We start from the raw sequence: 22,210 nt of genomic DNA on the forward strand, positions 1-22,210 counted from the left end.
GAGCCCACTAGATGGCGCTCTTGGTTTTAAGAGAAAGGCCTGAGGCATTGCAATTCAGTGCTTTCTCAACCCTTTGTTGAACAGAGATCGCCATCTAGTGGGCTCAGAAAGTACAGACACTGGTTCATGAAGCTTCATTTGGCCATCACTATAAAACAGCATCTCTAGCTGACTCTTTGGTGCCTCCAGCTAACTGGCTTGAAAATTAGAACCCAGCATTTGATTCAAAATAAATACAACTGACAAAGTGAGTTCTGTATCACTGAACATTGAGGATGCAGAATAGATAAAAGATAGACTGAAGACTTGGGCAATGGGAATGAATGGGGATCATTCACAGCAGGAATGATGCATAATGGGAGTCTATATCCAGTTAAAACAGCAGGACAATGTAATTGCTTGCGCTTGAATTATGATAATTGACAAAAAGGATTCAAACCAAACAAATTTTAACATGGAATATTTTATTTCAGACACAGCAGGTAAAGCACAGGAGGGATTTATGAAAATAATGATGGCTCAATTCTTTTGAGGTGTCCCAGTAAGCCAAGCCAGTAAGCCTGCAACACCAGTGCCTTAAAATTCGCATTTCTAAATAGATTGCAACAATTATTACTGTTATCAGTCCTTCCTGTAGTGTTCCTGATAGGCAGAAATATCAGGAATATCTGATATATCTGATAAAAAAAATGCAGTAATATCTGCTTGCACAATTCATACAAGGCTCAATGTAACTGGCACATCCATGAGGAACAGGTGTGAGTGATAATGACACCCACATTCAACAGTAGCCTACCCTTTAGTGATATCCACAGGTGGCATGTAGACTCCTAATTAAACTGATGGCGCTAGATATTACAGCTTGCAAGGGCTCACTAACATGAAGAGAATTGTGAAGCGTTGGGCTGATGATTCAGCATGAAAATACCTTCTAATGACATCTTTGAGATGGTCATACATTAGTCAAGCCTTCAAGATGAGTTGAACCAACTGAAGTGGGAGATATAACATCATCACCATGATTATATTAATTTTGCCAATCCACAGAGCCACAAAGCATTATCAGACTTCTACTGTGCTCTTTCATCCCCACATCCCCGTTCCTACTGCTTATCTAACATGGATCTTGATGCACTCTGCATTTTCTGAGATGTGCATATCTATGTTTCCCTTTCTGAATGTTTCCTGTTGCTTGAACAAGAAAAAAAGCTTTAAATAAATATAATAATGTAACACGTTTGCAGTTAACCACTAAATCCACACATTTGTGCATGTAACATATCATTTTAACAAAAAAATCTCCACAGAACTGCTAATAATGATAATAATAATAATAACAACTACACCCAAATCCCGCTGTGAATTTCTTTACTAATGATAGTTCATACAACCTATAGTCCCACTGGGGAGTGCAGGAAGACTGTAGAGGTAAATTATTAACCATTACAACCATAACCATTACTTGTCTTTGCACTGAGCAGCAATTTCGATTATGAATGGAGAGATATGGATTCCTCCCTGTCTTTTCTGCCAAATTGATTTTTGTACCACTGACAAATTCCGTTGCTAAGCTGTAATAAAGGCATCCAAAACATGGTCCCCATGCACAATGTTATGACTGGATACATATGTGTATCCAATCATACAAAAATTACTTACTTACTAACAATACTTCAGTGTTTAGGCTTAGGAAACTTAGGGGGCTAAACACTAAGTGAATAAATTTCAGTTATAGGACTAAATGTGAGTTTAGATTTGGACCAATGCAGCACTAAAGACATTGTTGTATTGACCTTGACATACAGTATGTATTCACAATGTGCAATCTGTTGACTAATTTCTGTCAGTGTTACAATTCTTTTTAGAAGAAACCAATAGGATTCGACTATGACAATACGTTAATTCAAACACTGTCCTGCAATGTAGTGGAAAAATGTGAATTTTTAAAGATTTTTCTTAAGTTTTTTTGTATTTATATATATATTTTTTTAAATGTTACCAAATGCTGACCACTGTTAAAATACAGCAAAGAAACAGCATATCATGTTGTGCCTATATCATCCAAATCTAAATTAAAGTATTAAGTGGAACTTAATTATGACAATGAATGCAAGACCTTGTGGGCCCTATCTTGCACCCGACGCACTGCAGCGCCGATGCAGTTGTCAATTTCCATCCAGCACCCATGTCATTTAAACAGCAAATGCACCTGCGCCCATGGCCATGCTAGTCTTAGAGGGAGGTGTGTTTGTGGTGATTGTGCCATTAACCAACAAAAACCTGGACTAAAGTCAGTAACGCAGCATTTCATTGTTATTTTAACAGTGCATTAGCAAATTGCGCCTAGGCTTATGCACAGCGCGTGCACACTATGCTTGTTACACACACACACACACACACACACACACACACACACACACACACACACACACACACAGGGAAGCGCAACAGCACACACACATGCAAAAGATTACAATTAAGAATGTGACGGCAAATCCGCCATCATGATAGCAATGCACCAAGGTACAAACACGCCTTGCTTTTAAAGTGAATGGGAGGTGACACTGATTGGTGTATTGCATGTTACGCCCAAAACACACCTATGAATTAATGAAGACAACAAGTACAACCCTTTTTAACCACAGACCCTTTTTTCCACCGTCAAACTAGCAAAAGTGGATTTGGACACGCCATAAAGGCACCTGCGCCATGCTGTGCGCTTCGATTGTTAAAACCGGGCCATTTGTGTTGCAAGTTCTATGGTCTCCTGTTCGAACACATAAAGATAATTCCAAAACAAATGGACACATCCATTTGAAAAAATCTAATTAGGCTGCAGTCTTTCTTGATAAATGAAGGCCAATATATTTAGTTGCATCATCCTGCCCAGGCTGCAAATGGTATTCCTATTTGTAACAGCAGGAAGAGGGTTTTACAAAGGTCATAGAAGCCATTAGACAAGACACGCATCCTTGATGTATACTTTAAAGAACATTATATGTTGAGGGCTCAGCCTTTACATTACAGAACAAAAACAGAAATAGCAATATGCATCCTTAAAAAATATTAAGAATGAAAGATGGAAGAAAACAACCTCCATCGTTGTTAGTAAGTTACTTAAAACCACAAGGAGACCTAACAAGAGTTGTATGTGAATGCACACAGAGATATCTGAGAGACTGACAGAAGCTCTTCTCACCTGAGGGAGATGTCACTCCAAGCAAATTAAAGAAATCATAGTGAGGTTAATTTCACATTCAGCACCAATGCTTGCTAAGTCCCGTTGCAGTAAGCAATTTCCCACATTGTGTAGGGGAGCTGTGAGTACACTTCCTTCAGGGCTGCAATACACAGATAGGGCAGGCACCACTGAAGAATCCATTATGGCATAGAGCAGCATTTTCTACATCAATTTATCCTTTTAACTCCTGGAGATGGAGAACAACCTACGCTGCTACATTGTGAGCTGCTGCCTTCTGGCCCCAACTCAAGGTGTGGGCCAGAACTAGGGGTAGAATCGCATGATGTGCAGGGCCTGCCTTAAAAACAGGCTGTTAGTCTGCCTTGATACATAACCCCTACCCTGCTCCCTGGCTGTCAATCTAAGGCTGCTAAAATCCAGAGAGTGGAACTGGGCCAAAGGAGCCCTAAGTCATGTCTGATTGCATGTGCTGCCACCTCAGTGACCCGTAGAATTACCTCACCGTTACTTTCTGTGCTGACAAATTTAGCCAAATGCACTGTCGGCAGGGAAACACAATTTCAGCTACTGGACATAGCTGGGTTGAGAGAGCTATGTGACTGTGTGATTAGAGAAATAGCTTAGGCAATGCAAAGAGCAGATATGTATAGTAACACAGTAGATCTACTTCACTACTGTAATTAAGTACTAAAAGGCTGTATCTGTACTGTGGAGTATTATTTTTTCTCCTACTTAAACTTCAGTACATATTTTTGATGAGTGTAATACTTTTACTCCGATTTATGGGCTACATAGTTACTTGTTACAATTATAAAAATCATTCCAAACCCATGTTAACACTGCCAGAGCGGGAGATGGCTCTGTCACCAGGTTTAATGAAGCTGGCTCATCAGCAAATCAAGCGATCAAGCTGTCTTATAAGAAGACTATGCATGCTCTCGTTCTTCCTTTTGCTCTGCTAGTTTGTTTCGAGGTGGAAGAACCAGAAACACCACCTTCAACACCTTCAACGTTGAGTGATGGTGGTGGTGAGGAAGGAGACCACCCTTAGCCCTACTGAGAGGCCATGTTTTCCTTTGTCAGGGTGAAAGACAATTCATATAGAATGAAATGCTTACTCTTCCTCCAGAAAGATTGTGAAATAATGGCCTTCAAAATTTGAACACAACTTCTACTCAAGTCACATGTTGATAGAGCACTTTTACTCAAGTCGGAGTCTCTAGTACTTCAAACATGTCTGGCAGAGAGCAGCATATGTCATACAGCAAATAGGCCTTTAGGGGGGGCGTTTTTTAGGCAACAATTGATGGTGAAAACGTCTTTATTTATGTCAAAGACAACACAAAAATCTGGTGGCAGCAAGTAACTATTCAAAATGTAAAATACAATGGAATATAATCCAATAAGGGGCCTTTCACTTCCAAAACCTGGGTTTCTACTATACCTGACCCCAAAGTCCATTTTGTTTAAATAATATGAAAAGGGGTTGATGGTATATTTTTGCCAAGGAGCAAGTTTTGCTACTAAATTGAATTTAGGAATGACTTGCATAAACTAATTAACTAATTACTAATTAATTGTAGTTTAACTGCCACTGTAACGAGAACCAGGCACTGCAGAGTCTCTGCCTCTGCAGTTTATTAGGGAGTCAATGCCAATAAAGCCGTCCTTACTGTGGTTTTCATGCATCTTGTCATACGGTTTGCATCAGGTGTTAAAACCAACCATACTAAAACACGGAGACTATGTGATGTTTTTTGCCTCAATTTAATGTTGATGCCATTAGACGGCAGTGCAGCCCGCAGCAAGGACAGACAGCAGTCGGAGCTCCGCGCCCGTTAGCAGCGACTTCTATCCTCTGATTTCCACCAACTGCGGAACGGCTGCGGATCGGCTCCGTTGGGTGTTGGCTTTGTGCTCCGCCGTCCTTCAATACCCACCAGGAACGGATTTTTTGTGGAACGGCTGTGGCCAAGACAGCTGAAGTCACAAGGACCCACAAGATATCATAGATTCGCGTATGATCACGCGATATAACAGGATGTAATTTCTATAAACAGAACCACAAAACCTCTGACCATGGACTTCAGGCCTGTCTCTGCCCATTAGGACATTGTAAAGGTGTAGTACAGGGAAGTATGATCCGTTGTGAGAACGGTCTATTTTATTTTGAAAATTAACCGGATGTTTTATAAGTAGTGCAGGAACTCTCCGGCATCCTGCAAAAATAGAAGCTCTGCGGATCTGCTCCGGAGGGCTATGACGGAGTCGGAACGCAGCCGTTCCGCAGTCCGTGGAAAAACACACATCGACTTTAATGGGAATCTAATGACTCCGCCGCCGTTCCGAAGCGGCTCCGCAGACCGGTGGAAATTAGGAGTTACTCTGCAAACAGAGATCCTATTAGCGCTAGCTTCACAGCAGAGTGCCGTATTCAGATCCAGTCAAAACAATGCAGCTGCGCAAGCTTATCAGTGCCAGACGTTCAGTTATGGAGGATTTAAAATAAAGAAAAAAATATGAAATACATTTTACCCTAGAATTAAATTGGAACATACTGTAGTGTGTAAGAACAAAGCAAAACATGGACTCCAGCAACAGCTCAACTGTGCTTATTGTTTAATTAACTGTCTTGGCCGCCACAGTGCGTGGAATTGAATCTATCTGTCGAGCTTGGCCAAAGCCTGAATATTTAACAAACTGCAATAAGTATGTGAAGTTCTATTTAACCATATTCCATTTATGTATCAGAATAACTAGCTCTTTGAAGATTTGATGAATTGCAACAAGAATGGAACAAAACGGACCAAGAACAAATGTAGATAGATCTATACGGTCAGTATTAAAGTGATCCAATTAGAGGAATATCACAGAGTGAAAGCAAACATTATCACTTACATTTTGCCACGCACTTTGTTGCCTGTTGGAAGGAAGCACTATGTAGAACTGCTATTATGAAAAGTTAAATATGAACATGTTTATATACTGTGTGTTGGAATACAGTATATAAGCCTCTCCTCTTTTTTCCTTGTGGCCATTTAAAAAAAGAAAATCCAGGAACAATGCACAGCAAAGTATAAGTAAATGTCTACTATTCATCATGTTGCTAACACTCAAACAAAAACAAGATTGTGCCCATTGAGCTTTAGTTTGCAATACTCAGCTCAACAGCTGAATGGGGAAGTGTTAGAAATGGCTTTTGTTGGTGATATGTGAAATTTAAAATGCTGCCCCAAACTCCTTATCTTTCAGCTCCCATCGTGTTTAAAGTGTCAGCCCTTGAACTGTGTATCAATTCATTGCAAACTATGAGAAAAGGAAGCCGGTGCTAAATGAGAGATCCCTGGTGAACAGACTGCCAGTAACTTACTTAGCATCTCTTAAAGACCTGCCAAATTCCAGTGTGACATGGCAGGCACAACTCAAGGTGTGTAGGAGTGATATAAAGTCAAGTTTGAATAATTCATTGCACCGCTCACATTGAAGCCGACTGAGCTACTGTACATATGCACTAGCTGTTGCCACTTAGTTCAGGACCAATCAAGTTCTGTGGGATCCAGCCTTGAGTAAGCTACAGTACATATATCATAGTAAGTTGTCAGTGTAGAGGATGCTGCTGTCTGTTTCTTGGGGGAATGTTTTTGGGAAGTATGTAGTTCAGATATATGTACAGTAGTTGCTTGGAAACGGAGAGAGAGAAAAATGTCCCCCAGCTGAGTCCTATCACAGGAAACAATCAAATGTGTATTCTAGTATTCTAGTCAGCCTTTTTAAAGGTCACACTTCTATCCCATGGATTGAAATCTCAATTGAAAAAGCTTATCAAAGCAATTTTCCCAGCCATCCATCCACCCAACCAGACCAGCCTGAAACAGACTATGTTAAAGGCTATTTCACCCCCATCCCTATGACCTATGAAAGAGTAGTGAGGAAGCGCAGCACAGTACGCCATGTGTAAGCAATACCCTAAAAGGCTGACATGTCAGCCAAGCTATTGAGTGAGGTTGAGGAGTAAAGTAAGTAGCTATGTCAAGACCTAAATTAATAACGACAGAGAAGCTACTGATTTTATTACTGTACTTCTTCTAATAGTATTTCTACTTTAAATTTAGCTTTGATTTAACCATACAAGTTGTTTGAGAACATCAACATCCCAGGGCAGGAGCTACATGGTCCAAAATGATTGCATTGGTAAACACACATCAAGAGAGGTTAATAAGGGTAGGGAGAGCATTAAACATTAGCTTTGCACCCTTATCAGCACCCTTATCAGCAATCATCCCAAACTCCTGAGAACGCTAATGTCAAGCACAATTTTTATACGAGTAATTAAACTGTTACGCAAAACGATGATTCTTTAAGCACATTAAGCTCCAGACATATGCAGACACCATCCCTTCTCCTAATAGCATGTCAACAAAGATGATCTGTGTGTTACAAGTACTTGCTTCAGTTTGCATCCCTCTAATTGAAGACTGTGCATTTACTTTATATGCACAGATACTGAACCAAACTATTGTTTCAATAAACAGTTTATGGCCATACTTCACTGGATGCACACATTTTATTATTAGCTGGGAGTTTGCTGGGGGAAAAAAATGACACATAAAACAGGCCGAGTGGGAATAGGAACTTGACAGTCAGTCAGGGCAATTTATCATTCTGTCAAACTTCACTGACTGCTGCAGCAGAACCTCTACAGTGCAAAAAATCCCCACACCTACCCTAAAATGGGTGGGGAGTGTTGAAGAGAGTAAGGCCGGCAAATAAAACATGCCATGTAGACATGTTTGTCACTTTATAGCCATTTCACCTGCTTGATGTCATGTCATTGAAATCAATTGCTCCAACCAAATATATAAACAATTGGCTGGGGGGTGTAACAATACAATCAGGTATAGTATTTGCATGACGGTGATACAAAACTCATGGTTTGATACACTGACAAGAGATTTGACTGAAAATAACTACAAAAGATAAAAATTTCTTATTTTATTCTTGTTTATCTTATAGATTGTGTTGCAAATGCAAATAATGCTACTTTAAATAAATAACTGAATCTCTTTTTTATAAGTAGATCTTTCTTTAAATCTACTGAGAGAGTTCAACACACCACTCACTTCACCACTTTGACAACAGAGGCAGCATTTTAAATAAATTATCAGCAAATAGATAAAACACAACGGGTCTGTTTTCTGGTTCCCTGGTAATTCCTGTGGTGTTTGACATGCAGAATTTGTGGATTTTTTTCTATATTAGCCTCACATTTCTTTTTTGTGTGTGAACTGCAGACATTGGCAAAGTTTCAGTTTAAGTTAATCTCTAAACAACTGTCATAACAACAAAACTTACAAAGGTAGACACTTGTTTGGACCAACAGTCAACTTTACAGCCACAAACACAAATTTTCAAAGCAAATGTGATGAATGACATAATTGTTTTAGCATTGATATATCATTATAGAAATTATATCATAATGATTATGATATAATACAGGTTTGGAGAAATGGATTATGACATAATCCATTTCTCCAAACCTCCCCATCTCAAGTGTAGTTGGATTCGATAACTTCCTTAAGAAGACTGGAGTTATGGCTTTATTTACTGCAGGCTGTTGCCATTTATTTTTTAAATCCTTTAATTTTTGTTTTATTGTGTGTGTGTGTGTGTGTGTGTGTGTGTGTGTGTGTGTGTGTGTGTGTGTGTGTGTGTGTGTGTGTGTGTGTGTGTGTGTGTGTGTGTGTGTGTGTGTGTGTGTGTGTGTGTGTGTGTGTGAGAATGGTATAGTTCAGGTAGTTAAGTAGTCGGTTGCAGGTCTGTTTTGATCTCATGGGTCATCATAACTGAGATGAATATCTCCATATGAAGTGGCTGCACATTCAGGGTGCCTGTGCAATGGTCGGATTGAAAAGATTGATGGAATTCCATCGATAGGGAATTAGCCTATTACAACCTTTCAGTTGTACCACATCCTTTGAACAAATTGCCCTTACTACAATAACCGACTCAAAGATCCCATGGCAAATGGCTTCCTTTCTAATGTGCTGGAAGACAGTCTGTGATTACATTTAGTCCCGGGCCCTTTCATTTGACCAGCATATCATTTCCTCCCTGGCATACTTCAAAGTGTGGACACTTCAAAGTAGAATGAGTGACTGCCACTTGGACTCTGAGGAAGGCGCTTTTGATCATCTTCTGAAAACTCCCCTAACGCAATCAGGGCTAGCACACCAGAGAGGAGGATTTGACAGCCATAAGATAAATGCAGTTATGCTGCAAGCTATCAGATAAGCACAGCATGCTCTAATCCATTAACACTTTGGGGTCGAGAGCTTCCCCGGCGGAGCTCGGCAGGATTAAAATAATTTTTTGTATGTATTTAGATTAAATGCATTTTTTTAAATGCAAGTTTTTATCATATAAGTATACCAAAAATATTGACAGAAACCTTGTATTTAACACCTTCCAATGTGTTCACTGCCAAATAATATGTGATTTAAAAAAAATAACGTGCATCTCTATTCACATGCCAATTTGTTTCGGTGTTAAGGGAGGACTTACTTTAAAGTAAGTCACACTGGAAAACGGCCACGGTAAACCAGACAAAATGCCAGGTTTAAGCTTAATTCATTTGGAGACAAGCATTGCATCTTGGAAGATGCTCCTGTGCTCCTGTCGTCCTACTTGTTTAGTGTAAGGTGATTATAAAACGCAGTCCGAGTCAGTCTTTTTTCTGTCTTGACCTTCCAACAAAATTAAACGTGTTTGTTAGTTTTAAGCCTTGGTATTGAAGTTAAATAAAGTGAACATTATTAAAAACCAACGGGTGTGCTCTCTCCAGCACCAAACAGGAAGCAGCAAATGACTAGAGCCAGTGTTGTTTATGGTTGATATGGTGCCGTGCTAAGCTAAATGCTGAAGAAGGAAAGTTTTAGGGGCGGATAAATGCAGACCTCCAGGTACTGGAGCCGTTCATCTGCATGTACAGGAGAACAGAAATCTGCAAACTTTCCCTTAATTTGCCTTTAAGTTAGCAGACTTCTAAAATAGCTTTTTACAACTTGTTCATTTACCAGTTATTTCAAAAGAAAGTCATGAAATCAGTCATAAAAATACATTGTAATTAGATGTTGTTGTAGCTGGACCTTTGCTGAATAAAAAACAAGTTATAGTACTTATAGTAAAAATACTGCTTACATAAGTTCAAATTGTAACAATATTGCAAATAGAGCATTCCAAAATTATCTGTGAGTCTGTAATTTCCTCAGACCCCAGAGGGATAATATGACAATGAAGGAGTACTAGAAGTGGCTGGCTGAGAGCTTTGCATCAACAGTTAAATGCTTTGGAATGAGTTTTCGAAGGGAGGATTCAGCTTCAAAGCACTTAATGTGTGATATGATTAGGAGACACCTAAAGAAATTCTAATGATAACACTAATAAAAAATCTTTGTTAATGCACCTTAAAGGATATTTTACCAACTGCCAAAGCAAATCGGAGGCCCCCTACAGTGATGAGTGCTGCAATTTCTTTTACTAGAAATCCGCAATACACATCAGCATATTTGTCTCTGTGGCAGATTGTGCTTTGGTAACACATTAACTACTGCCTTGAGTGAGAAATAAAATCCGTAGCTTGGTCTTTTTTGGGGGGTGTTTGAAGAGTCCCATTTAAAAAGAAGAAGTTTATAAGTATAAGTGATAAGTAGGAACACTTTAGGATGTTTCATTTTTGAATACTAATTAGCGATAGCCTGGAAATCCAGACCCAAATGCAAAAGATTAAGGGTCTGGCATTGAGTAATAAAAGTCGTCCGTCTCGAAGGGCGGCACCAAGCGTGCATTGAAAATCTCACTGCACACAATTGGATAACACTACGACCAATCACAACAACACACGGGGTGACGTGTCCAGAGCCCCATACGCTTAGCTACCAGTGGAGCTAACTAAGATTAACCTGTCGTCATCTGTTTAGCTAGCCTCTGGCCCGCCTATACCAGATACACCGATGTGATTGGTGCAGATCGGCTACAAGTGTATAGTTAATGAGCAGCATTACTTGATGCCAGAGTGACTCGCTGAGGATATTCAAATTGTGCTCTAGCGAGAACTCTGGATTTCCAGGGTAAATTAGGGATGCACCGATTGTGAAACTTCGGGCAGATACAGATGTTTAAAATAGGATTTGGGCCCATACTAATGTTTTGTTGTCTTTATTTCCCCTTTTGTGACAGGAGAAATAAAGAAATCATCATTATAAAAAATAATTGAAGTGTTTAAGAGTAATTTATTCCTTCATTACACTATCTTAAATTAGCGCACATTCAATCATTCAAATTCATCAAGCAACCTTTAATATATCCTTCTTTCAAATGAAAAATAACTGCTTTAGCCTTCTATACAACTAATGTTACCAACTTAATGACAATAATCTTTCAGTAATTAGGCTACATAGCCCAACAAAAACATTTTGTGAAACAAATTAGGTGTAAAAAAGCCATTACAAAAGCAATAACATAATAATGTATTATCCTTGGAGTGTAAAACTGCTTTAATAATGTTAATGTAAAATTTTTGTCAGTCCACTGTGCCATGAGGATAAGCATTCTCACATGAGCCTTATGAATGTGTGTGGCCATGACGTTGTGGATTTTGGGGAGACAGACCTCAGCAAAATGACAACGACTGGGCCGTGTCTAGGCTTCAGAATGGCTGGTCATTTAATGCGATGAACTCCATCACCTTGTTAGTTATCCCTTTAGCTTTGGCCCTGTTTGTTCGTTTCTCTTACTGTAAACAAACCACTGGTGTGCACGCCAACCTTTGACCTTTTACTGTTGGTCATGCCAGCATTAGTCAGCGTAAGTCTAGTCAATGGACTGAATCAGCAGCTGCAGTAACAGCATATGCTAGACTGTAGTCCGAGTCAGCCTCTGCCATCAGTGAATGCCATCTTTGTTGCAGATAGGCCAATGGCAGGCCAGAGGGCAAATATTGTCCATTACCTATCTTCTGCCGATAAATCGGTGCATCCCAATAGTTACACATGGATACATTTTCCAGGATAGATGGTCTGAGGCAGAAAGTGGTTGCATTTGCCAGACACCCCTAATTATGTGGGATGGACCAGTCTGTAACTGAATCTGAAACTCGGGGTAAAGTATATCAATATGATATGAACAATATGAACGTAGGAATGTAATGTAAACAAGTCTTTCTTTCTTACTATCGCATCTCTCCAGCTGTTTAGAGCGTAGGCGAGTCTGCTGGTCAGTGGGTGGAAACTATTTTACAACTGATTCACAGAAAAACAATAAATTAGGCTTGCTTCTTCCCTTAATTACACAGCCCTCAATGGCAACATCACTGCAGGAGCTCAATATGTACTCAGATCTCACTGTCTCCATGATACTGTGTGTTAATTTGAATATATTATTATAGCCATTCAACTTCCCTTCTTTGTCATGAATCCATCCAACCTCTGCTCCATCCCTTCCTCCTTCCATGTCATCATATGCAACATTACTACCAGTCCTCTCTTGTCCTCAGTCACTCACCTATTGATCCTGTCCATGCTTCCTCATTTCCTCTCAATTCATCCATCTATCTACGTCCATCCATCCATTTATCCACCAACCTATTCATTAGCATAGGTATGTGTGAGAGGTGAAGTGAACTCACCTAATGGGGTTATATGTCTCCAGGAAATGCTTGGCTCGGGTTTCCCACTGGCTGTGCAGATGAGCGACACATTGCTGCCCTCATTTACCGTGATGTCAGAGGAAATGTCATATATCTTGGGAGGAACTAGAGAAAAGGAAGAAAAAAAATACAATATAGCATTTCAAATCTGCAACCTCTGGCTCATCACCAACATCATCTATATGTATTATTACATTACAGTGGTGGATAACAATGAGATCTGGCCTTTGTTCCAGTTTTAAACAAGGAGATACAGTACATGTACTGTACATGCTATCCTTGATCCCTCACTTTAGGTAAAATCCCACTTACCTCCGTACCTTATATTCAGACTGCATTATTCAGTTTGACATTTCCATCTAGTTAAATGGTCTCTGTAGGAAGATTTAATTTTCCCCTTGTCAAACACAGATAATAATAATACGCAACTCTAGCAACTTAGAATGCATACTGTTATGGCATGGATACTAAAGAACTAAAGAAAGGTGTTTAAAGGATACCAATTATGCTTCACTGTATTTTCTGTCATATCTACTGTGTATTGTTACGATGTCAGATGTTCATATTAAAAGTGGCCAAAGCTTCATTTAAAAATGTATGTCTGTAAGCCAAAACCTCAGATTTCACACTGTTCTGAAAGCTCTAGTTTCTACATTTTTGTTAAACTCTGCAGTGTTTACATTTCATATACCTGCTGCATGGAGCTCCATGCTAACGGAAAGAAACCTGCAATCTTGGTTACAGATGTTATTCCCCCCAATTTCCGGATTACATTCCAGCTGGAACATGTCCCTTTATCTGTGATTTATAATAACTGCAAAACTGAAATACTCTGTTCCAATCCACGGCTTACTTCATATAGCTACATGCTAACACCAGAGAAACCTATAATCTTGGCTGCCAATGTTGTTAATTCCTCCCTGATTTCAGATCACATTCCTGCTGGAACATGTCTGGTTGTGTAGTACCTGGTTTAGAAGCCTTAGTTGGGGATTTTTCACGGTTTAAAGACCCGCTTCATAATCGGACTGTACAGAGAGAGTGAAGCAGAGCAGGCACAGGCACATGTGGAGAGTCTGCATACTCAGAAACACTGGCCAATCAGAGAAGACTGGGCTTTTCGGGGATGGTGGCTTAGAGGTTACAGGTGCTCCCACCACAAAAGGTCTCAGATGGAGGTTGAATACAGGAGCAGTGGATATTTTCTCATGTTACTATAGTTTTCTCACAAGGAACACTTAACTTCAGATATGTCTCGTTAACATGAGGAAAAATAGAGCATTTTGGAAAGAAGCAGGACTCTATTAGTTTCTGACATGTTAGCTAACACAGCTTGCCAGCAAATGTTAATATAACATATGCCTCTTGCATGTTACATTAAAAACACAGTTTGAGTTCTAATTAATTTTGTTAGCAATTTCACTCTTATTTGGTAGTTGCAACGTGCAAATATTTGTCTTATTTTTGTATTTTTATACTGTTATTTCATATTTCATATTTAACAAGTTACCAGCTTACCAAGGTAACATTCCAGCTGTGAAACTTCCATCCCCGGGAAAACAAGTCAGACCATGGCTTGTATCCCTCAGGTGAGTGTGTACTGTAATATAAGTTGATGAAACCTGTAATGTATACTTTAATGAGACAGTACATCCAAAGTAATTATCTATGCGTAAATATCCATTTTTGTAAATAGTATCGTTGTATGAAGTGTGAATTAACGTTAAAAGTAGCCTATTTGATCCTGTACTGTTGATCAACTGTCAGTTAATAGTTGTTTCATAGTTATATTTTAATAGTTGTTGAGCTTGGCCAGAGATATAATTATTGTAAGTTTCCTTTGATTATTACTTTGTTTTATTATTGAGTAGTGGTAGTTTACTTAGACCGTGCTTGTATCACTCAGGTCCCGAAAGGCTTGTTAGCAATAAACAGTCAACGATCAGCTGTCTGTGCTTCTTCCGTTGGGGTGAAACTGTCAGCCGTTAGTCTACAACCATCACACAACATAACGCAGAGACTACATCAGCGGCAATCAAAGTGTTAACGGGGACATTAGTAACTGTACATAAATGAAGAGAAGTGAACACCCGTTACATTGGCCAGGCAGTAAAGCTACTTGTGTTCAGTTTCCAGTGTTTTCTTACAGTAAATGATAAAGTCACCTTTCTTTTAAACAGTGAGATCATGGGCATGATTCACCTGTGTTTATTTTATAGTTTTTTTAAGGCACATTTAAATATATTATGAGCAGTGATTAAGCTGTTGACCGTAATTATGTTAAACATTTCCTGACAGAGCTTGGCAGTCAGTTAGTCCTACTCACAAAGGCTTCGATTGGCTCAAATTGTTTCTCAAACAGCTATTCACCAGAACAAAGCTAGACCTTTTTAAATCACTCAACAACAAAAAAGAGATGAGGGCAGTGATTCATAGGTCTGGAACCAGGCTACACTTTCAGAGGTTTGAAAGCTGTGTATCATAAAGTCCATAAAAAGCATTATTTCAAGAAAGAAAAGTAGTAGTAGTTATTCTACTTTTTTATTGAGAGCAGCTCATCAACAGTCCCTGCTGGACATCACTTACAACCATAATTGTCAAGTTTCTGGGCACCTAAATCCTCTTGGAGCTTTGATGTTAAAAGCTTCGGTATTAAAGCTGCTCAAAACACATGCAGACACATGCAGCCACCCACAAAGGCATTTAAACATATTCAACTGAGCACACATGCAGACAAGTGGGCGCACGTACACACATACAGGCTTATAAAAATGAGACTGAGACTATTTTAATCTGCAAGATTTGAATCTCTGAGGGAGCTTTTCTGCAGTGGACTGTGCTATACAGTAATGGCTTCTCAGTCGTCTGGGGCTTCAAACTATTCAACCCTCTGATCCCTTCTGATGCCTGTTAAAAAACTAACAAAAGAAAAGTTGATTCAACAATTTCCAGAGTTCCTCTTTAGTCCCACCAACACTTTTTGGAGTCACATGCTCTCTTTGGCCATTGACCTCTCTACAGTTTAACTGCAGCCACCGTCCTCTTCACTCTATTGTGTAGCTCAGAACATACAGTATGAATAATGAAAATATCCACAATATGTTTTACATTGATTTAGATTTACCTTACAGCTGTTGTCTTCCCTCCTCAAATATTGTACAATGGAGTAAAAGAAAAGTAAAATATAAATAAATAAAAACTTTGTTACTGTACTGAAAATAATGACGTGTGGTCTTGACCCACTTCTGCACCAATATTCAACATATCAACATTAAGCCCATAAACACTGCGCCATAATTTGAATGCACCGACCGTGTGTGTTTTACTTGTATATTACGAGCAAATAGCCTAGTCGCATGCATCATTAAAAGCATCAACACTTATATACTGGAACCTCTTAGGGAGTAAGGAGAAAAACATTTATGATTCCCAAATGGTACCACATCAGCCTGTATTGACCCAGCCAGACACAGGCATAGCCCTCAATGATATGAAGGACTGCCCTGGAAAACATTCTCATCACTGGTGTTTTCTGTTTTGCGGGGGATTGGCGTCATTTTTGATCAACAGATCTGGATCTAAATGAGATGAAAGAGGCGAACCTTCTGTGGGAGAGGACCGGAGGCAATGTTGAATCTAGGTTATTGCTTGTCAGACTCCTGTGTTTACTTGCTGTAGGACCCCACTGTTGACACATCTCCTCAGTGTCTGATAGCACAAAATTGAAAATGTTGGAGTTGTCTACTGATCCTATCTCTCTCTGGCAGGGACTGAGAGGTTTTCAAAGGTTCAGATGAAGAGCCCTCGGTTTTTTTTTAGCTCAGAGATACTGTAGCTCAGTTGCTTTACTGTATAACACTCTTTGCTCCAGCACAGAATAACAAAAAAGTCTTGAAAACAGAATAGAAGATCAATGAGAAATCCGTCGAACTTTAAACAAATGGGAATGTCTTTGAAGAAAAGAACAGTAATTTATTCACCAGACAATAACCCAAGCTTTTGTTTCATGTCTTTAAGAACTATTGTAGTTAGACACCATCAAACACTTCAGACTTGCGGCAACTGAAACTGCTTCAGGTAAGAAGTAAGACAACGGATGTGTCCTGATATTTACCTTCTGTATTTAAGTCACCACAAACATATTTCTAAGTCTGAATTATGTCAAGTTTAGGAAATTCCAAAGATAGAAAAAAAATAATTGCATGTTAATTACTTTCTGCTAAAAGGACCACAATACTGCTGCCAGGTATGGTGCAAAATGCTGAGGATTCACAAGTGTCCTAAATCTGAAATCACTGCTCACTGTTCAATATTACTGTGTTATTTATTATAATGATGGGGCGCAGTGAATACTTGATAGAGGGACTTTGGGTACAGCTAATGCATTTGAAATGTGATTCTACCATCTGTTGTCCATTATTTAAAAAAAAAAAGCATCCTAAACAAGATCTTATATAAGTGAGAGTCTCGTTGCTAGGTTACAGTGCTGAGGCATTGCAATCATTGTTGATAAGAGGCAAAAGGATGGACACTTGATATTGAGGGCTGAAGGGGCCTTCCATTTGGCAAATAGAAACTTAAATCTATTTGAAATTCCACACCCAATAAGGAGGAAATCAAGTTACAAAGTGGCTGCAGAAGTGTCTACCTTTCAGTTAATGGTGCTCTTAATGGTCAAATGTATTACTCGGTAATATCCGACTGAATTATAATTGTTGATGTCACACACTAATTATTCTTATGAATGGATGAGTGGTAGTGTGAATAGAATTGGTCAGTTCAATTTACATACTATCAATAATTGCAATGTTAAAAGCCAACACAGCAGAAAGTGACTTGACAGACTATGACAAGACTATGACATTGAATGTTTAAGGTAGCTCCACCATTACCTTACTTGACAGCTTTAAAGCTATTTCCCACCATGATGCTGAAACTCAATGCAAAAATGCAAAAAGAATAATGCATAAAGAATTACAGCATTCAACCTTTGGTCACAGCGGCTCGGACGATTTTCTGTTTTTTTGTGTTGCATTTCACACCAAAATAGAGAAAATGCCCCTGGATTGGATGAAAGGAACAGAGTCTACAGGTAGTGTCGGCAATGACAATGTTCCTCTTTGAGCTGAAAAGATACCATGGATTCTTTGGCATGGTGAAAGTCAATGCAGTTCTTCAGAAAGCAGCATAGTAATACCCTGACCTAATCAGTGTTGGGCAGTGTGCTTTAAGTGCATATTTTCATTTTGTATTTACATCATTAGCATATTATAGTATGTATAACACAGTTGAAGTGGGATAAGTACTAAAAAGTCACAATGTGTTTCTGCTACGTGTTTGAGGCAATCATCTTTTAACCCAACGTAAAAGGATATTGCAATAAAAACACTACAAAGTTGTTACTCTGACACCTAGTGTCAAAGTTAGAAATGTTCTATAAAACATACATCTTATTGTGCAAGTATTTATTTATTCAAAAACTTTCGTAAAGGAATAGTTCCACATCTTGAGAGATATATTTATTCCCCTTCTGACGGCGATTCAGATGAGACAATCAATACTGGCTAGCCTGGTGTTGTCCAACGGTTACAAATAGGGCTAAAACGATTCCTGGAGTAATTAAAACAATTCCATAACATAAAACTATTTTGCCTCAAAGCTTTGTTTGATCAATATAATTAAGGTTTTACTATGTTTCCGCAGGAATGATTACTCGCACAACGTGCTGATGCTGCTGTGGACACATGGCGTGAAGTTTTACAGCGCAGATTACAAAATAGAGGAAGACAGCGATAATAGTGAGGGGCTAAGAGAAGAGACAGGCTAGAGATAACAACAGAAAGTATCCAACGCTCGGGATCATTTCAAGCTGCAAAAGAAATTAGAACTTTGAACAGTCTGTCTTTGCAAAATTTAACTAGCTTACCACCATAGCGCAATGTCGATGCTGCAACATCTCAACAAAAAACATCGGCTACACAGAGAGGATCCGACACAAGTTAATCAAAGAGTCGTATGGACAGAGCACTCTCAGGTTGAAACTCGTAGTTCTGAAAGTTAAGCTGCACAACTTAAAGTTGCATTTCATAAAATGTTTTCTTTAAAAAACAGAATGTAATATGGCACTTAAATTCACTAAATAGGTTTAGTTTTTTGACAGCTAATTTACGCAATACAAATGCAGCTTTTTCAAAAAAGAAAAGCACTCTATTGCAATTTTTTAAATTGTTCTTCAATATAGCAATAACGTTTCTTATTCAATTACTCACTGGAACAAACTGGATTACTAATATAATCAATAGCTGCAACCCTAGTAACAAAATCTTCCTACCAGCACCTCTTTACCTCATTAAGCCATGCGTTACTGTATATCTTACCAAACAAAGCAGTAACAGTGACAATTCACCGTTTTGTGAGAGATTATAAATTGGACTATTTCTTGGCACTGAACAGCGTCCGGCACAGAATCCAGTAAGTGACTGCTTCCCGCAAAGAAATATCCCGGCACACATAACCCCACGTAGAACTACGAATTGTAAGTTTTACAATTTTTGTACCGATTAAACAAATATAACATGTTAATCATTCATTTTTACAGGTGCTAGTTGACAGACTTTGTTACTGACAGAGCCAGGCTAGCTGTTTCTGGTCTTTGTGTCAATCTAAGCTAAGATGCTGGCTGTAGCTTCATATTTGATGGATAGATATGGGAGTGGTATTGGTATTCTCATCCAACTCTCCGCAAGAGCAAATAACTGATTTCTAAAACTGTCAAACATTTGGTTAAAATATGTCCTTTGTCCAGAAATTCCTTTAAATCAGATTGAGTGTTTTGGCAAACTGGTTCCCCCCTCAGTTACTGCGTGTGACTAAAGGCAACTAGAGATAGTTAGACTAAGGTTGTGATCATGTTTTAGGTGCAAATAATTCACATGGATGTTTGTTGTGAAGTGCCTTTTAGACATTGTTGTTGGAATCCTTGCTTGCCAATTTCTTGGTTACATTACCTTGAAAGCCTGCAAAGTCCATTACCATCATTCTTTTCTAGGGTTCAGCTCTCTGAGTGCCCTATATTATGCCCTTTACACCTCCTACACCTCTTGAGAAATCAGAGAAAGTCGTGACTGTGTTGCCTGTTAAACAACAGAGCATAAAACCCATTCCCTAATACCTACACACACAGCATGTTGTTTTCTTTAGGTGCTAATTCAGTAACGATGCTATGATTGTCATGTTTGCCCATTCCTCTCTAATTTCCTCTTCTCCAGCCCAGCGGGAGATGCTGAGAGTGAGCTGCCACAACTGATCCGGGCGGCGTCATCTCTCTCCTAGCAAACGCCTTGGGTGAATAAATAAGCCTCTAATGACGCCACCTTAAATTACGGAAATGCTTACAGCTGCACTATTAAAATGCCGGGCTTATCTTCTAGAGCTGCAAAGTGGGATGCACACAACTGGGCTCTTCTATGAAATCTGACAAGTCTCTCCAGGATGACTTCTGCTACCAAATTACAGAACACCATTACTGGCAAAACCTACTGCAATCCAGCTTTCCAATTAGAGCACAGAGGGGAAGCCAAGCCACTTGTTGTAATGGACGACAAATATGGGTGGTGGGGAGGTAGAGCAGTCAGCGAGAGCTGAGGGTGGGAGACAGAAAAGGAAATAAGTTCCTGCTTCATTTTCTGTAATTCAAATCCATCATTTGTCCACCATCATCCTACACATACCGCAGAAATGGATGAAGGTGCTGTAACTGCCCCGAGCATATTTCCTGTCCAAACACAATATGATATAACGCAGATGCTTACTGATCTGAGGACAGATCATTTTTAATTAACAGCATGCAGCACTTTGGAATTGGATTAGGGGCAGATATGAGTTTTATTTATCAGCTTTGCTTAATACATTGAGGAAATCCTGAGGTCTTTGAACAGCTTCTACCTACTCCAAAGCTTCCCCAAAACGCTTTTGGTTTGAGGTGACATTGATACAGATGTATCATAATAAACCTGTAAAATATGTGGGTTTGTACGGCGTAATATAAACCTCAGTAATTCCCACACAGCTATTCCTAAAGGTTTTCAATTCCCTTTCTTCACTGCAGGCATCAAGAAAGAACCAACTTCCAGCCCGTTAATTAGGTGTCAGACACGGAAACTAAACATAAACAGTGACAGATTATATTACTCAAAGGGATTATCTCTATTTGCAGTGTCATAAAGCAGGCAAAGATAATTTGTAGTACTTAACTTTGTAAAAAGTTCATCCAAGTAGAAAGAGAAATCTGCCATTATTTGTGGGGGTTTTCCACTGGATGTGACAAAAAGTTAGTGGCTGGAAAAACCTTGGCCCTCCATTTTAGCAATTTGTATCTTTTACTTTGATATGGCTGACTTTCAACATTTCATAGCCCTCAGATAAGCCAATTGATTTCAAAAATATGTGTAATTACAAAGGAAAAAGGTTGAGTTTTTGGAAATACAGCATAGTGTGTGTTTGTGTTTAAGTATAGTATATACAGTACATGACTGCAACAGGGGTGTTACAATACAGGTATTCGTTTTGAACTGTTCGGTATGAGTCTTTCGATACACATTAGAAACCGAATGATTTGTTGGACTAATCCTATTTCATCTAGAAATAAGTTAAAATTGTGTGAAATATAATGTTCTCAGTGCTGCTGCACTCAACAAGGCAGCCCAAACAATGTAACAGGCAACCAAAGAGGTTATAATAATAAGAGGTGACACTCCGTTGGGTCACCCATACAACATCTGCGCCCAGTCACCGAGCCGAGTGGCCACCATTTTGGACTGATCTAAAGTGTTTGGATTAATGACGGAGACACATAAAATATGGCATCCCTACTCACAGCAAGGGATTAATCTGCTTTAAACTGCTAGAAAACAACAACCATGGCAGTCATTTAATCTAAACGCCTTCCCATGCCTTTTTTAATCGGCTCTAAAAAAAACTATTGTATGTACACGCAACAACTATTGGTTATTTACTAGGGGTGGGAATCACCAGAGGCCTCACAATACAACATCAACACATTATGTCATGATACAATAGAATTGCGATTTTAAACATATTGCAATACTCTGCGATATATTGCAATTTTATTATTTATTCCCAATTTCAAATTATGTACCCAAAAGGAAACTTTGTCAACATCTGGTTCATCTAAAAAGGAACATTTCTCTGTTTGTTCATCTTCATTTAATTTGGTCGTTGCAAAATGGGATTATCAAGCAAACAAACTGACCAACACATATATAATAATAGATCGATACTTGGCT

At 39.0% G+C, this 22,210-nt stretch overlaps 1 protein-coding gene across 3 annotated transcripts in view; it reads right to left on the minus strand.

Annotated features, from left to right (window-relative positions):
* Positions 1–22,210, minus strand: part of negr1 (neuronal growth regulator 1) — a 170,538-nt gene that overhangs the window by 62,432 nt on the left and 85,896 nt on the right. For all 3 annotated transcript variants that reach the window (XR_004333423.1, XM_032525520.1, XM_032525521.1), the window contains exon 3: positions 12,885–13,010. Coding sequence is in view for 2 of the 3 variants with exons in the window: in XM_032525520.1 (XP_032381411.1) it covers positions 12,885–13,010 (126 nt within the window). In the remaining variant the exon portion in view is untranslated. The remainder of the gene's footprint in view (positions 1–12,884; positions 13,011–22,210) is intronic.

This window comes from Etheostoma spectabile, chromosome 9, assembly GCF_008692095.1.
Source record: "Etheostoma spectabile isolate EspeVRDwgs_2016 chromosome 9, UIUC_Espe_1.0, whole genome shotgun sequence".
NCBI lineage: Eukaryota > Metazoa > Chordata > Actinopteri > Perciformes > Percidae > Etheostoma > Etheostoma spectabile.